The following is a 17,211-nucleotide window of genomic DNA, read 5'->3' on the forward strand; positions in this document are numbered from 1 at the left end:
AGAGACTCATGGACATGTACAGTGGACTAGTGGTTATCAAGGGGTAAGGGGTGTGGGGAGTGGGGAGGTAGATGGGGGAAAAAAAATTTTAATTTCTTCAATTAAAAACATTTAAAAAAAAGAAATAAAAAAGAAAAGAAAAATATCAAAACAACAGAAGTATCTCCATATCAGAAATTAGTTAAAATGTAAATGAATTAAACTACCTAATTGAGAGACACACGATTCAACTACAGGCTGTCTGTAAGAGACTCAATTTAGATCCAAAGACACAAATATATTGAAAGTAACTAGACGGAAAAAGATATTTTGTACAAATACTAACCAGAAGAGAGCAAGGTGGCTATATAAACATCAGACAAAATAGATTTAAAATCAAAGAAGACTACAAGTTATACTGAAGGACATTATATACAGTCATGCATCTCTTAACAACGGGGATACGTTCTGAGAAATACGTCTTTAGGTGATTTCGTTGTTGTGTGAACATCGCAGAGTGTATTTACTGAAACCTAGATGATATAGCTTAGGGGTCCCCAATCCTCAGGCTGTGGACCAGTATTGGTCCATGGCCTGTTAGGAACTGGGCCACACAGCAGGAAGTGAGCAGCAGACAAGCGAGCAAAGCTTCATCTGTATTTGTAGCCACTCCCCAGTGCTAACATCACCACTTAGCTCTACCTCAGATCATCAGACATTAGATTCTCACAGGAGAATTGGTCTCTGGTGCCAAAAAGGTTGGGACCACTGATATAGCCTACTACACACCTAGGCTACATGGTACAGCCTATTGCTCCTAGGATACAAACATATACAGCATGTTACTGTACTGAATACTATAGGCGATTATAATATAATGGTAAGTATTTGTGTCTCTAAATATAGAAAAGGTACATTAAAAGTATGGCATAAAAGATTATAATGAGATTATCATCTTACGGAACCACCATAATATATGCAGTCCTTCATTGACCAAAATGGCATTATACAGTACATGACTGTATTAACAAAAAGTATAATATAGCAATAAGATATATCAATTGTAAATACATAATTACAGACCATCAAAATATATGAAGCAAAAATTAACAGAATGGAAGAGACAATTCTACAATAATAGATGAAGACTGATACTCCATTCTCAATAATAGATAAAATAACCAGACAAAAAAATAAGTAAAGACTTAAACAATTTAATAAACCAACTGTATCTAACATACATGTAACATTCTACCTAACAACAATAGCATACACGTTCTTCTTAAGATCACATGGGATATTTTCCAGGGTAGACAGTATGTTAGGCCACAAATTTAGTCTCAGTAGATTTAGTATATGTGCTGCTGAAACGAGCATAGTCTCAATAGATTTAAAAAGATATCATGCAAGGATGATTCGTTTCTAACAAAAACAAAAACTTATCATATCAAAACTAATGGGATGCAGTGGAAGCAGAGTTAAGAGGGAAATTTATAGCCATAAATGCTTAGATTAAACATCAAAAAATATTTCAAATCAACAACCTAATGTGACAACATAGGGAAGTAGGAAAAGAGCATATTAAACCGAAAGCTAGCAGAAGGAAGAAAATAATAAAGATTAAAGATATATGATATAGAAAATAGAAAAATTGAGAAAATAAAAAAAACCCCAAAAACTTGGTTCTTTAAAAAGGTCAACAAAATTGGCAGAACTTTAGCCAGATGAAGTAACAACAACAACAAAAAAAGATATTCAAATTATTAAAATCAGAAATGAAAGTAGGGACATTCCTGTTGATCCTACTTATACAGAAATTTTAAAAAAGAGTATAAGAGAATATTATGAACCTCTGAATACCAACAAATTGGATAACCTATACGAAATGGACAAATTCCTAGAAACAAAACCTACAAAGACGAAATCAAAGAAATAGAAATCTGAATAGATTAATCTGAAATCTAATAAAAAATCTCCCAACAAAGTAAAACCTTGGACCTGATGGCTTCGCTAGTGAATTCTACCAAACATTTTTTAAAAAGAACTAATACCAATCCTTCTCAAACGCTTCCAAAAAACTAAAGAGGAAGAAACACTTCTAAACACATTCTGAGACAAGCATTACTCTGATATCAAAGTCCAAGACACTACAAGAAAAGAAAATTACAGACCAATATTCCTCATGAACACCGAGGCAAAAATCCTCAACAAAATATTAGCACACACTGAATCCAGTAGCATATTAAAAAGATCATACACAATGACCAAGTGGGGTTTAATCTTGTAATGCAAGAATGGTTTGACACATGAAAATTGATCAGCATAACACATATTAATAGAATGAAGGAAAAAGCCAACATGATCATTTCAACTTATGCAATAAATAGTACTAACAGCTTACTTTTCATGAGCCACTTACTATGGCTCAGACACTGCACTCAGTAGGTTTACATGTGAATGCCTTATGTGATTACAGCCCTAACGATCTGTTGACGTGGAAACTGTTATTACTAGCATTTTCTGCAAATAGACTGAGTGTAGTCAACTACACTGACCAAACCCTTTCCTCCTCAAATTGGACACACAGCTTCACCACACTTCCCAGCCCCACACAGCTAAGTGTGCTCGAACACCTAGTTCTGCCAGTGGGATGTGAGGGGAACTGGTGTTTGTGGGCGTGGGTGTGACATCCTCCCTTCCTCTCTCCATCCTCCTCTGCCAGCTGGAGGATGTCAGGAGCACCTAAAGCCACATGTTGATGGCAGAATGCACCCGGATCCCTGAATAACTGGGTGGTACACAGCTCCCTGATGACCCACACAGACACAGCTGTGAGTGGGAGAAACAGCTTCCGTAGGCTAAGCACTGAGACTGGAGTTTCTCTAATCTGGTAGCTAGTTTTAACTCACACAAAGACACGATGAGATCGTGTGACTCTGCTACGGCCACAGAGTGGGTGATCAGCGAGCTGGGCTTTGAGCCCAAAACAGGTCTTAGCTCACACACCTCTGTCCTCCATGAGGTCAGAGGGCCCATGGGACCAAGGGCTCCACAGCTTCCAAACCACCAGACAGGCCACAACAAGAAGTTTCCCTGGGGATCCATGGCCAGTGGTCTCCTCCAGGTCCCAAGACTGTGAGGACTCCCACTTGCCCACCTCTCGGCTCCTACCTGGACAGGTGCTTTGGGAGAGGTCTCTGTCCACCATCCACAACTCCTGTCCATGCTCCAGCTGGTAGATCAGCTCAGGTCTGGGAATAGGACACCCTGTTCGTGCAGAGAGAGAGGACATGAGGATTTTTGTGAAAAGAAAGAACACCAATCTAGTCTGGGACTTCAGGATGAGAACAAGATCTCGAATGAAGCTGCTTCCAAATGCACAAACAAAAACTGACAGGTGACCTGGAACAAAGATATGCCATATTGACACAGAGGTTTTATTCCTAATACTAAATCAAAAACTAATATATAGAGAGTATAACCACATTCAAAGGACTGTGTCAAGCAATTTAAATGCATTATATCATTTCAAAATTGAAATAAATTTATGGAGTAATTTAAACAACTGACATATTTAAAATACTGACTCTTTCCATTCAGAACAAAGTTTTCATTGACCTTGGTCTTTTTTCAGATCCTAAGCTATGTTTTATATCGTTCTTCCTATAGACCACAGACAAAATAAGGATTCTCTCAGGATTTCCACATAGCGTCCCCAGCAAGTACGTACTGTGATCAGCACCATTACAGATGAAGAAACCAAGGCTCAAGCAGATAACATGATTTGCCAAAGAGCAGAGAAGTGGTGAATAGCAGGGCCAATACAGAAACCCAGGTATAGCCATCTCTGCTCTCTGTGCTGGTTTACAACAAAGCTACACAACTCTGCTCCAGAAGGTGCTGGTCCAGACATGAGGGTAAAGAGAATCCTGATGAGAGTAATAACAGTAGTGGTCACAGCGGGCTTCTCAATCGCTAACCTGCATCACAGTAGGCACTGTTCTGAGCGCTTTGCGTAAGTTGCCCACTTACCCTTGCCATAGACCTGGGAAGGAGATACCATATTACTTCATTTACCAATGAGCACACTGAGGCACAGACAGGCTCAGTAACTTGTCTGGGGCCACACAGTTTTCAAGGACCAGAGCTGGACTGAATACCAGGGTTCTGGCTCCAGGCCTTTATCTTCCAAACGCTCCATGAAGGAGGAAATGGAATCTAGATTTTCTCTCAAAAATTAGGAGAAAGGAAAGAGAGAAAATAAAGGAATAGATTCCTGCAGTTGTCCCTCAGTGTCCCCGATGAAGTGTCTAATTGGAGTTTCTCAACCTCGGCATGATTGATTTTAGATACAGAAAACTCTCTGAAGAGATGGGGAAGGAGAATGTGTGTCCTGTGCATTATCAGGATGTTTAGCAGCATTCCAAGTCTCCACCTACTAGACGCTTGAAGCATTGTCATCCCAGTTGTGACAAACAAAAATGACTCCTGACATTGCCGTGTCTTCCCTGCGAGACTACATCATCCCTCAGTGAGAACCACTGGCTTAGAAAGAAATACGTAGGGATTTTGTGAGCAGGATGCTGAGGAGGTGACTGTGTTGAATGGAGGGACTATGTGAAAGGGGAAAATATCCAAGAACATCCGCCAAGCAGACAGAACAAACAGCACCTGCAGAGACTCAAGCAAGTGTGTGGCTGGGGCAGCTGGCTTGAAGCCAGCATGACTGAGTGGCGTGAGCCTGAGGAAAGCACGTGGAGGTGAGTGATGAGGTAAGGAGGGCCAGGTAGTAGACTATCATTTTTTAAAATTTTGTAATAAAATAGCTAAATATATCAAACATTTCCTAACTTGGTTTAATCTCTTCTCACTGACATGAATCTTAATTACGGCTCTCTAAAAATAGGTATACCTTATCCTAAGCCCTAGATTTACCATCCTTTCCCCTTGGGCTGACTGCACTCTGATTATCTTCATGCAGAGCCACACCCAAGCTGGGGTTTCTTGACCTTGGCCCGCTTGACACCTTGGGCTGCACAATCCTTTGTCAAGGAGCCTGTCTTGTCTTGTTTGTTGAATGTAGCAGCATCACTGGACTCTACCCACTAGAGTCATGTGGTTCCCAGTTCCTGGGTCAGTCAGTCTACTAGATGCCAGTACTACGCCCACACATGTGTGACAATCAAAAGTGGCCACACGTATGGTGAAATGTCTCCTGGGGGACAAACTGCCGGCTGCTGAAAAGCACCGCTCTAACCTCTCTCTCTGACAGGACTTAGGAGACAGAGACGGTCAAGAGAGCATGTGAGATAAAGAGGCCATGTGGTTCAGAACAACAGAACAACACCTGGGGCCACCAGGACGAAGACCTTCCAGGGGCCTGCCTCATACTCACTGGAAGAGCATCCCATCACACATGGCCTGACGACTGGCCTGGAGGGGACATATGAGCCCACCAGATTCACTCAGTCAGGTCCCCCTCTGGAATCCAAAGTAGGGAGCTCAGACAGAGGCCAGTCTGTGTTGGACACTGGGGTGACAGGTCCAGGGATAATGGGCTCAGATAGCCATTCCTGCCTCAAGGATGCCCCAGAGAGCTCAGTAGCAAAGAAAGAAAGAGAAACAACATAAACATGCAAAGAAGGAGAGACAGGGAGTCTGGGAGCCACAGACAGCAGGGACTGAGGTGCCCAGTCCTATCGCAAACTCGCTGAAGAGAAAAAGCCATTCTGAATAAAGAAACCTGAGCAGACCCAGAGAACGAAGCCAGGACAAGAGACCCGGGAACCGGGGCATAATCGTGTGGTTTCCAGTTCCTGGGTCAGTCAGTCCCTCAAGGGATTCCCCAGACATCCTGCCTTTGGGGTCTGTGGAACACCCCCATTTCCTTCCACACTTTCTAGGAGCCTACCATGGCAGAGTGGGGAGGACTTACCCAGAGATACTAGGTGCCCACAGTTTTCTAGCATCACTTCCTGGTACAGGGTCCTCTGGGACAAGTCCAGCTGCCCCCACTCCTCCTGGGTAAAAGTCACAGCCACATCATCGAAGGTCACAGACATCTGGAAAGTCAAAGAGAGGTGGTAGCGTTGGCCTTGGGGCTGTTGCATGGAATCAGAGCTCACTCTGCATCATGGTACAGGTGCGGACATTAAGGCCCCAATCATCCAACACCTCCTGAGGGACAAACTATGTGCTGGGCTCAAGGGGGAGGTGGACAATGCTCTGGACATAATAAAACAGTGTAAAAGAGAAGCCTCCTATGTGGAAGCCACTGGAAAATGACACATGACAGTAGAAATGACACAAAGACTTTGAAATGCAGACAGTGAGGACTCTAAAATGTCAGAAGATGAGAAAGCAATGATACCACTATGGTAACAACAGCAGCACCTGAGTCTCATCGGTCCTGCTATGTGCCTGCCCCATGCCGAGGACTTCACATCATAACTTAAAGCGACTAAAAGTCCCCAGTTCAATAAGCCATCGTTTTCACCAGTGTCTGACAAAAACACTGCATATGGAGTTTGCCTTGGTAATGTTACTCCCACCACCGTATTCTACACATTCTCAATGTGAATCGTCCAGCAGATTCAGGACCATATCTTTGTGATGACCAGACCCACTAATTAAATATACATGATACAGCCACCTCACTCTCAGATGCACAGCCCTACTACTGCAGATTTAACACTTAACTGCCACAAGACATTGGCTCATGCTTTTTCACTTGCACCTTCAGTGCTCACATCTCTGCTTTCTAGCTTCAGCCTGTCAATTTTCTCTACTTAATATTTCAATTAAACACCTGGAAATTCCTAATAAATTAACTGGTTCTTACATAGGAACCCTGCAATATTACTCATTTCTGGTGCTGGATGAACTCGCATCACCTGGCACATTTTGGAAAGTAGGTAAGGACAGAAAATTCAACTAGGGTCTCAACACTGAGTATCAAATGAAAACTCTCTGATGTGCAGTCACATAACATCCTATATGATTGGTTAGGGGTGCACATATGGTTTTCTCCGGTTAGTCTTAAGTCGGAAGTGGGGAAAAAATTGGAGAGTTAGTAATTAATCAAGTCTCGGCCATTTTGGACCGATAGTTACAGAAGTAACTGTTTAGCTTCCTGGACTGTCACTATAAATTTAATCTGGCTTCCGGTTAGTTGACTTAGAGCAGGCTAGCTTCCTGGATTGCTTATTGTAAGTAAGGGGCTGGTTTACTGGGCAGGATGCAGCAGGTTGTGGGTCAAAGTTCAAATTTCTATCTGGTCCGTCTACTGTCCGTTTGTATAGTCTCTCATGTCCTAAGACTGGAGATAAAGTGACAAGCCAACTCCACTTGTAAATAAACGACAAGGACAAAGGAGAATCCAATGGCTGTCTTGGCTCCACCCTGCCCAGGAGACCTCTCCGAACCAGCAGAGAACCTGCAATGACCAAAACAACCGCCACTCACCTGCGCTGGGTCCGTCCACGCCGCCGCCATCACGGGACCCTGTGGAGAGAGCCAGGCCCGAAGAGGCGGTGACAGAGGCGCGCTCAGCCGACCGCCGCCCCTACCTCGCCCTCGGGGTGACCTCGGCTGACTGTCACCTTCTCCGCTGACCGAGAGGCTTGCAGCTCGTTCAAAGGGGCGGAAGTGCATCTTAATCTTCTTGCTCATTGTCGAAGAGCCGCACTGGAAGCGGCCACAGAACAGCGATGCCCTCCCGACAGCTGGCGTGGACAGAACCGTCGCACGAGAATGACGTATACACCAAGCCGCCGGAAATCCCGCTTCCTCAGCGGGCCACAGGAAATACCCCTGTCCTGAGCCGTCTTTGGCACAGCGCCCGCTGCACACTCGCCATGCAGAGCCTTCTGGGTAATGTAGTTTTTTCTCTACAACGAAGCCACCGGAGATCGCGTTCCATAGCCGGTTGTCCCCAGTGTAAAAGCTTTACCAGGCCCAGAGCGGCGGGTCACACCCGCCTCGTCACGTCTCTTCATACGACACAGGGAAACCAAGGAGAGGAGGCGAGGCCCTTGGTTCTCCGCCCAAGGAAAGTGAGACTCAAGAGATGGAGACTTTCACCCTTGGTCGGGGCAAGTGCAAAGGTGCGACATCCGGCCCTCTGCTTGCCTCCTGACTGCTCCGTGCGCCTCATCTCTTTTTTAGATCCTCTTGTAGGAGATGCGGATAAATGAGCAGTCAAATTAACCACCAAAAGTAGGACACCGGAAGTTCCCCTCGGACGTAGTGTGCCACAAGGACAAGTCTCTTGGGCCTTCTTTGGCCCAAAGTCACCTCCACGTGATGCCGGGACTTCTGGGTAATACTCTTAATCCCAGATCACCGGATGAGTGGTTTGCCATCCCTGAGATGGGGAGGCTGCATGTAGGGGTGATTTGGAAGACTCCACTTTCCAGCATGGTCAGTTTGAAATAATCGGTAAGACCACAAAGCGTGTCACATAGGCACTTCAACCTACGTCTGAACATTGGGAGAGGGATTGTGCGTGGATATGTAAATTTGGGAGTTGTCAGAGTATTCTGTTATTTCAAATCACGATACCACCAAAAAAATGAGAATAGGTGGAGAAAGGAAAAGACAGGGGTGAATTATGAACCAACCCAACATTATGTAGTGGCAGACAAGAAACCAACAGCCATGTTAGGAATTCTAACGTTCCTTCTAGAATTATATTGCCCAAAGTCTTATAAATCAATCTCTGACTTCTTTTGTTTTCTTCTCATGATTGTGAAGGTCAGGTAATAAAATCCAGCTTCTAATGTGTAGAGAATACATGCAGTTATGAAAATGGAAACTTCAAAAAATCAAGAGATTTAATTTTTAAAGTGGAAGAAAGCATAGAGGCAGGATGTCAAGTCATGGATTGAGGTGGAGTTAATTTCCTAGAAGATGCTGTTTATAAAAGATTATAGAGAAACGTGGCTTAATTAGCACACAAGGAATAATGCTAATCATCATTGGCGATCGTAACTTACCTATATTGGAAGAAAAACATAATTCTTCTTTTCACATGTGGTTGACCCTTATAGTTATGAAATGGTTTGGGGTTAGGATGTAAAACAGATATTAAAGCTAAGATTTGTATATTGTGTCATGAGAGGTAGAATGTCGGAAATCAATGTGGATGAGAAAAGCTATATATAGTTATTGGAGATCTTTGAAATCCTACTGTAAAGCATGTCAGATTTTTCTTTATTAAAACTTATATCATCTGGTATTCAATGTTGAGGCCTTAGTTGATTTTTCTATCCTTATCTACTGTCCAAAATGTCCCTGCTGATGTGAGTTTATCCAGCACTAGAAATGAGTAATATTGCAGGGTTCCTATGAACCAGTTAATTTATTAGGAATTGCCAAATGTTTAATTGAAATATTAAGTCAAGAAAACTGATAAGAAGATGAAGCTAGAAAGCACAGAAGATGCAGCTGAAAACCCATGAGCCAATGTCTTGGGACACTTAAATGACAGATTTGCAGTACAAGGGCTGTGCATCTGAGTAGAAAGGCTGACTTATTTATATTTAATGAGTGGGTCTGCATATCATAGGGATATCATCCTGCATCTGCTGAACATTTCACATTGAGGAGAATGTAGCATACAGTGGCAGGAGTAACATTACCAAGGCAAACTCCATTTTTAGTCAGGAGCCACTGCAGTTTCAATGCCTACAATGAACAGAATACATATTTAAGCTCTTAGCTGAGTCTAGATGTTTACTCTAGTACAGTCAGCTTATCGAGGATGAAAGGAGCAACTGCCAGAGGGATACAAGGGAAGGCTGGAAGAACATTCCCTAAATTGCTGCAAGCAGAAGGTGTGATTTCAGAAAAGGTGATGTTACATTTATTATTAGGGATGATTTCTTCTGATACAATCAGAAGGTTACACACCATGCAGATGTGACATTATTTGAGAATTGGATGGCACTGATGTACAGTGAGACGTTTTACCTTGAAGACAGTCAAATGTTGGATGTCAGTATAAAAAAAGTGAAGCCTCTGGGTTTATCAAAGTCCTGTTTTACAAATGGCGTACTCCTGAAAACACAGGAAATAGTAAGATGAGTGTAGGAGTCAATGTGATAGGTGGCACATCATTCACCACTGGGGTGCTTATCTGTAGAAAGTAGTCACTAGTTTTCAAGGAAGAGTGGTTAAGTCACCATCCTTGGGGGCTAGGAGGGGCATCATTTGGGGCCCCTCTCATGGAAAAAGAGTTCTACAGAAATAATGATTCTACCCAGTTACATACCAACTTCACAACTATAAAGACCTGGTACAAAATGATTCGGCTTTTATTAATTAGCATCTTATATTTTAAAAGAGAAGAAACAAAAGGCAGATGAGATAGCAAAGCCAGGAGAGCTCCCTGAACAAACACAAAGGAACAGGGGTGGACAGGGTTCAGGAAGCCATGTGAGCAGATGGAGGCAGCACTCTCCGAGAGTGGGCCTGAACCCAGGGATGCTGCAGGATCTGGGCCAAAGGCAGCCGCTCCAAGGGCTGGTATCTGAGGAGTTTGCTGATCAAGTTCTGGGCCCCCAAAGGGAATGATGGAGGAAATCTTACATCAACCTGATGAGGCCAGAAAAGAAACGAGAACTGTGGTTAATTTCTTTGATCCATGTTCTCTCTGTTCTTGGAGAAGGATCAAGGCACTGCTCTGGATCTTAGTAAACAAATTTCATGTGTGTCCTATACTCTGCAGAGCCTACCAGCCACCAATGACTGGCTCCTCCATGAATGCCCAGAATGTGGCCATCTCACCTTGAGGATGCGTCTGCAGGTCTCAGAGTGGGAAGTGCTCTCAAAGGGTGGACTTCCCACCAGCAGCTCATAGCAGAGCACCCCAATGCACCACAGATCCACCTTCTCATTGTATGTTCTCCCCTCAATCATTTCTGGGGGCAAGTAGTCCAGAGTCCCGCACATTGTATTTCTTCTGGAAGAAGGCAGAGAGAGAAGTGAGCACTGTGCAGAGGCCCAGAACAAAGGAAATCCCTCTTCCCCAGCTTCTAGTGAGACGGGAGACCCTAGGAAATCCTGAGAAGTCCCTGCCCTAGAGTGGAAACACCAAGTTTTAATACGGATCAAAGTTCAGAGAAGGCAAGTACTGGGACCCACCATTTTCATACTTTGGAATTAGTCATACCATTATTTAGCCCATGATCCAGGGTGTTTTCACAAGAATAATCTGGGCATCAAAGATTTAGAACAAACTGATGGTGCATCAAAAAAAGATCACGTAAAAGAATTATGATTTATTCATACAATAAACTTCCTGGAATTATGGAGCAATAGTTCTTTATTTACATGGAAACTTATTGGTAAAGTAATGTTATCGGAGATCAAAAAATAAAAGATATGGTTGAACCACATTCTTTCAGTCTCCGAATACATATTAAACACATGCATTTGAAAAAGGCAGTCCAGTTATGCAGCACCTGACGATGGGGAGAGATGCATCTCAGAAATGCATGATCAGGCGATGGGGAGAGATGCATCTCAGAAATGCATGATCAGGCGATTTTGTCATTGTGTGAACATAAGAGTGCACTTACACAAACATAGAAGGTATAGCCTACTACACACATAGGCTGCCTGGTATAACCTATTGCTCCTAGGCTACAAAACCTGTACAGTATCTTACTGTACTAAATACTGTAGGCAATACTTATACAATGGTATTTGTGTATCTAAACGTAAAACATATACAGTAAAGATACAGGATGAAAGATAAAAACAACTTGACACCTGTATAGGGCACTTACCATTGAGCTTGCAGGACTGGAAGTCACTGGGTAAGTCAGTGCGTGAGTGAAATGCAGAGTGAGTGTGAAAGCCTAGGATATGACTGGATACTACTATAAGCTTTATAAATACTGTACACTTAGTGGGGATACTTACCAGTCAGCCAATCTTCTGTTTTTCCTTTGCTATTTTAAAAAGGAAAGAAGATAAAGGATTGCATCTTCACTTGCATAATTCTGCTGAAATAATTCAGAAATATGTCCATGGTGGTTTACTTGGTTTTCTTTTTTTCATCATAAATTTGCTTATAAGCAGATAATGTACCATGAACATTCCTCTCTACTAATGAATCTTCTGTGTTAGAGTCCATGTTTTCAAATTTTTTAAGGAGCTTGTTGAAGTCTGCAAAAGCTTCTGCTAAACCCTTTTTGTGAATTTTCTTCAGGGTTCTTTATCTTCTGCAGCGTCCTTTGCTCTTGCCTCTTCTTCAGCTATACGCTCCTGCTCTAGTTCCATCAACTCCTCATTGGTCAGTTCCTCAGGAATCACCTCCAGGAGTTCCTCATTGTCATCCTCATCCACGCCCAGGGTAAAGTTGTTTGCCATCTCAACCACAGCCTTGTTGATTTTTGCAACCTCATCATCCTTGGCGAATTCTTTAAAGTCCTGGATGAACCTGCTGAGTGTCTTACCATTCATACTTTCCTTGATGACATCACCCCAAGCCCAAGCAAGGTTCTTGATGTAGTCAGATGTAATCCTTCCAGAATTGCATCAGTATGGTATAGTAAATACATAAACCAGTAACATAGTAATTTATTGGCATTATCAAGTATTATGTACTGTACATAAAGTATGTGCCATACTTTCATAGGACTGACAGCACAGTAGGTTTGTTTATACCATCATCACCACAGACACGAGTAATGCATTGCATTACAACATCATGTTGGTTGTGTCGCTAAGAGATACGAATTTTTCAGCTCCATGATAATCTTATGGGACTACCATCGTATATGCGGTCCATCTTTGACCAAAACATTATTATGCAGTGCATTACTGTATTTAAATAGAAACCTAGGTTTGTAGCTGGATCTTACACGTGGAATGTATTAAATTGGTTCATTCCTAACCAGCACCCAGGCCCACCCCACCACCACCTGACCTACCTCAGAGAGGGGGTATGCACAGACCAGCCAAAGTCTGCAATCTTCACCTCGCCCCTGAATCCCAGCAGCAGGTTTTCTGGCTTAATATCCCTGTGAATCACCTTATTCTCATGGCAGTAGGTCAGAGCATCTGCCAACTCTTCCATTATCTGTGAGGCGAGAAAAAAAGTCTGAGATCAAAACTGTCAAGACTACCGAGGTAAAAATACTCATCATGCATTGTACAACTGTAGTGGAATCTTTTATTTCCTGGTAACCAACTCCATTACCTCCTTAACAGCACCATAATTTTTGGTGGGGGAGGATTTTCTCTTCCCCATTTTATGTGGTCTCGTAGGATGGATGCTAAAGGAGACATAAAGGATGCCCTAGCTGTAGCCAGACATAGGACTATACCGAGCCAATCAGATGATCTTCCACAGGACTTGAGGCCCGAGGAAATGATACAAAAACAGGAGGAAAGCCAAAAGATCATTCATTCTGGCAGCGAGCTGACTCAACCATTCTGCTGCGATGATCACTGCTCTGGATCACGTGGAGCCTTCTAGAAATCTCATTTCCTCTATCTAAGACAAGTTCCACTCATTTATTCAGCAGACTCCCTCATAGCCTTTCAATATGTTTCTCTGCATAAGGCAGTGGAGTTAGATTCTGTTGCTTACAACCAAAGAATTCAAACTTATACACACTGCTTATTAATATTCTGGGGATAATTAGCATATCCGAATGTGAAATTTTAAGAGATATATATGTCATTATATAAAATTTATAAAATTTGGATTTAAAAAAAAGCAATCTGGACATTCATGAGAGCCACACGTAGTGACCTCCCCCCATTAGCTCATGGTAAACTCATGGACCCCAGAGCCCCAATCTCCCACCCCACCTCACCGTGGCTGTACGCTGCTCATCTAATGTCTGGCTCTTTTGCAGCTCCCGGTAAAGCTCACCCCTTGGAGCATATTCTAGAATCAGGTACACACGGCGCGCATCATGGAAGTAGTTGTACAGGCGAAGGATATTGGGATGTCTGGAGGAGAGATGGAGGAAAGGTCAGACTCCTCCCTGAGGCCCAAATCATGATGCTGTGACTGGTCACACAAAAAGCAAATTGCGCTGGGACCAGACTAATAATAGCCTGATCTGGGAGTGCCTGAGGGGAGAACAGGGAACAGGCATTTGGTGTGTGACACAAGGAGCTTTACATGGTCTAACTGTAAAAAACTGGAGAAAAATCTTTAAGGTGGAAATAAAAGGCGTATTTGGGAGTTGTATTGGGGGAAATGCTGGGTTTAGATGTCACAGATGGATGAGGCTACAGAAGAACAAGAGTAGAGAACCAGTGTGGGACTCTCATGCAGAGACTGTCCTTACTGTAGATGCGACTGGATTTCAATTTCTCTGCGTAGCTGATGTTCCATTCCTTCCTTCTCTATCTGGGACTTGAAGAGGACTTTCAAGGCCACAATGAAATGGCTTTCCTTGAGCCGAGCCAGGTACACATTCCCAAATTTTCCCTTGCCCAGAGGACGCCCGATTTCAAAGTCATCAATTGTGAGTTGCCGCCTGACAGGGGAAGAAAAAAAAGCCTCAGTTTGGAAGGGAGGTGGAGGGAGAGAGTCAGGGACCCCGAACGCTCGCCTTCCTCTTCCACTTTCCTCTCCCTCTGCTCCTTTCTCTTCTCAAGGGCCCGGCCAGGGTGTCTGGTCAGCAGCTCTCAGTCCCATGAGCCAACACTTCACACGCACAGCTTGCTCTTCACCTCTCCATCCCACTTCCCTTCCTCTCCCAGATACAACGCCAAAGGCACTCACGTCGTGGGCACGCCGGGGAGAGTTTGGCCTTCTGCAACTGCTGAAAAAAAAAGAGCTTTCAACATTTTCTTCTGTGTCCTCTCCCATTCCCCACAAATGGCACCAGGCCTTTTTTCTCAACCCTCTTTCTCTGGTCCTGGTTCTTGTCCCTCTCACCCGTGGGCTGAGCACTGTCGGACTTCACCATAGCTTGTGAGTGACTCATGAGAAGAGATGGTGACGAAAAGTCGCCTTCCTGCGCCCTGTGGAACTGGGTGTGCAGGTCCGGGTAATCCTAAAGAGCGGTGGCAGGAGGTAACACTCAGGCTGAGGTTCTTCCAGTCTCGATCTGCTTCCGCGGCGGCCTCAGGCACCGTCTGGGGGGGTCCTGAGTAACTTACCAGACCAGGACACGCTGAGTTGGAGGAAATTCCGAGGGCCGCTGGCCAGGCCTTTCATATTACGCTCCCTGGGCCCATTGGCTGAGGGTGTAGTTACTGAGCGATTCCCATTGGTTTTAATTTCTGAGGCTTAGGCAGCGTGTCCAATAGGAGAGACAGAAATGGGAGCTTCCGCTCCGGAGATGAGGGCGGGACCAAGGACGTTGGGCCAATGAAACAGCAGCGCGTGAACCCGGAAGGAGGCGTGGCTTGCGGCTACTGCGGGTCCCGACTGGACGCTGGAAGGGAAATCCCGAAAAGGTTCGCAGAGGCTATGGTGGAAGTGGGGCTGAGTGAATGAATACATACATAAACATATCAGTGATTGCACGCATTCAGGAACTAAATGACGGGACGCACGTATGAATGAATATAAACCAATCATAGGAAGCTTATGGGGCTCTTTGTGTAGCTGGAAAGCTGCAAAAATGCGTGCGCCCCCAAATGTCCCCTGCTTGGACGGCGTTTCTAGTTCAGGCCATTCCACAGTGTCCTCTATCACGCACATTCGGGAGGGCTTCCCTGAAATTTGTGCCTCGGTCCCCTATATCCTGTGCTCGTGCTCTCCCCCCAACACACCTATTTATTTGGCATATACAGAAGTTTCTAAAACATTTGAAATTTAATTCCTTTAGAGAGGCAACAGGATAAATTGTTGGGGAAATATAATTAAAAAAGAAAAAAATCTCCCAACCCAGAAAACCTCTCCACAAAGATAGTAGACAAAAGTTTATTATTGACGTTCAACCAGAATGTGATGCGCATCACAAACACCTGCTAACAGATTGCAAAGATAAAAATAAACCTCACCCTTTTGTAGAGCCGAGCAGACACAACCTACTACATAGGTTTTCAAAATAAGTAGTAATTAATGCTCAAGTGTGAAAACAAGATGGCACCATTCATTCGTTACATAGCTCATTCCCAATTTCACCTGGTAATTGGAGAGACTATTTGCCATTACTTTGGTTTTCTAGAAGAGAAAACAAACTTATTTCTTTACACAAAAAGATAGTTCTGCAGCTTGGAGCAAGGTGTCCATTGAAGTTAGGCTCTTATCCTCCCATAGAAACTAGGAGATAGGCATGCTATTTCATTTGATGTCTTCATTTCAAAGAGAGAGCTCCTAGGTCTTTGAGAAAGATATTCCTGGGTTGGGAGAGTGCTGGGATATCTGAGGAAAAGCAATAAAGCTAGTGTGGCTAGGGCTGCGTCTGCAGAGATAGAATGGTTGGAGAAATTGGAGAGATAAATGGAGACAAATTGTATAGAGTCTTCTTGTCCATTGTAAGGAAACTGTAATATGTAATATGTAATATATAATGTGTTCCAAACCTGTGGTTTGTTTAACAAGGTAAGACATGCAGACTTGAAAGTGATTGTCATGAAGGAAGAAGTTTATGCTCAGATCTCTAGCAAACAGTAGTCAGGGCACACAACCCAGAGCCATGTAGGGTAAGCACCAGGGTGGGTCAGGAGGCAGAAGCAGAGAAGAAAGAATGACCCAGCACCTTTACTGTGTTTTCTGCAGAAAAGAGAAAACAGGCCAGATAAACAGCTTAGGACTGGCTGGTTTGAAAATACTGTAGGGCTTTGGGGCTTCAGAGGTGTTGCTTGCCTGGTACATGGTCTTGGAGTTTTAGGGAAGAGGAATATTGTTTCCTGGAGTTTAAGAGTCAAACAGAGGTGGTTAATTTTCAGATGAAGGGCAGGTCCTGGGCAAGTTATTTGCTGTCTCTAAGAACTGACAAGCCCTGGGAGGGGCAGTCTCTCTCTAGTCAGGGAGGCCTCAAATGCCAGAGCCAGAATACAGAAAAAAATATATATAGTTAGTACTGTGAAATAGGGATCACATCATTGATGTGATTTACTTTTTGTGTTAAAGGGTCAATCTGAGTGTTGTGTGGAAATTAGAGTATAGGAGGGACAAGAGAGGAGGAAGGAGATCTGTTAGGAAGTTCTCACTGTTTTCCAGATGTGTGAGGAAGGTTGCTTAAACCAATGTAGAGACAGGGGAGGTGGTTTATCACAACGTACAAATAACAGTTGATCAAGGGA

General features: G+C 43.7%; 2 protein-coding genes across 8 annotated transcripts in view; both read right to left on the reverse strand.

The window, feature by feature from the left end:
* The window catches only part of ZNF805 (zinc finger protein 805), a 54,106-nt gene that overhangs the window by 13,162 nt on the left and 23,733 nt on the right, over positions 1–17,211 (reverse strand). Inside the window, exons 1-3 of one of the 3 annotated variants that reach the window (XM_006915914.3) lie at positions 7,444–8,010; positions 5,915–6,041; positions 3,151–3,246 (exon numbers count right to left, since the gene is read on the reverse strand). The exons of 1 other annotated variant lie outside the window; for it this stretch is intronic. In XM_006915914.3, the coding sequence (XP_006915976.1) occupies positions 3,151–3,246; positions 5,915–6,041; positions 7,444–7,650 (430 nt within the window). In that variant the 5' untranslated portion in view covers positions 7,651–8,010. Of the gene's footprint in view, positions 1–3,150; positions 3,247–5,914; positions 6,042–7,443; positions 8,011–17,211 lie in introns of those variants that run through there. One more of the 3 variants, XM_025049595.1, reaches the window with a different exon arrangement.
* AURKC (aurora kinase C) lies at positions 9,819–15,311 on the reverse strand. 5 transcript variants are annotated; one of them, XM_025049622.1, is made up of 8 exons: positions 15,115–15,305; positions 14,891–15,008; positions 14,735–14,774; positions 14,295–14,486; positions 13,812–13,950; positions 12,921–13,069; positions 10,768–10,942; positions 9,819–10,038 (listed from the first exon to the last, which is right to left on the reverse strand). In XM_025049622.1, the coding sequence occupies exons 2-8, from the start codon at positions 14,937–14,939 to the stop codon at positions 10,009–10,011; spliced, it is 774 nt and encodes a 257-aa protein (XP_024905390.1). In that variant the 5' UTR covers positions 14,940–15,008; positions 15,115–15,305; the 3' UTR covers positions 9,819–10,008. The 5 variants fall into 5 exon arrangements, with proteins under 5 accessions (XP_024905390.1, XP_024905389.1, XP_024905388.1 ...); XM_025049621.1 differs by lacking the exon at positions 9,819–10,038 and adding an exon at positions 10,273–10,575 and having other exon boundaries at positions 10,768–10,939; positions 15,115–15,311; XM_025049620.1 differs by lacking the exon at positions 9,819–10,038 and adding an exon at positions 10,275–10,575 and having other exon boundaries at positions 14,735–14,771; positions 15,115–15,307.

Source organism: Pteropus alecto, unplaced genomic scaffold, assembly GCF_000325575.1.
Source record: "Pteropus alecto unplaced genomic scaffold, ASM32557v1 scaffold326, whole genome shotgun sequence".
Taxonomy (NCBI): domain Eukaryota; kingdom Metazoa; phylum Chordata; class Mammalia; order Chiroptera; family Pteropodidae; genus Pteropus; species Pteropus alecto.

Excerpts from the sequence above, each read along its gene's own strand:
- AURKC (XM_015592550.2), bottom strand. The coding sequence starts at position 14,939 with ATGAGTCACTCACAAGCTATGGTGAAGTCCGACAGTGCTCAGCCCACG. Across the intron at positions 14,487-14,734 it reads CTCCCCGGCGTGCCCACGAC|GCGGCAACTCACAATTGATG; the intron begins GTGAGTGCCTTT and ends TTCCCCTGTCAG. Across the intron at positions 13,951-14,294 it reads GAAATCCAGTCGCATCTACA|ACATCCCAATATCCTTCGCC; the intron begins GTAAGGACAGTC and ends TCTCTCCTCCAG.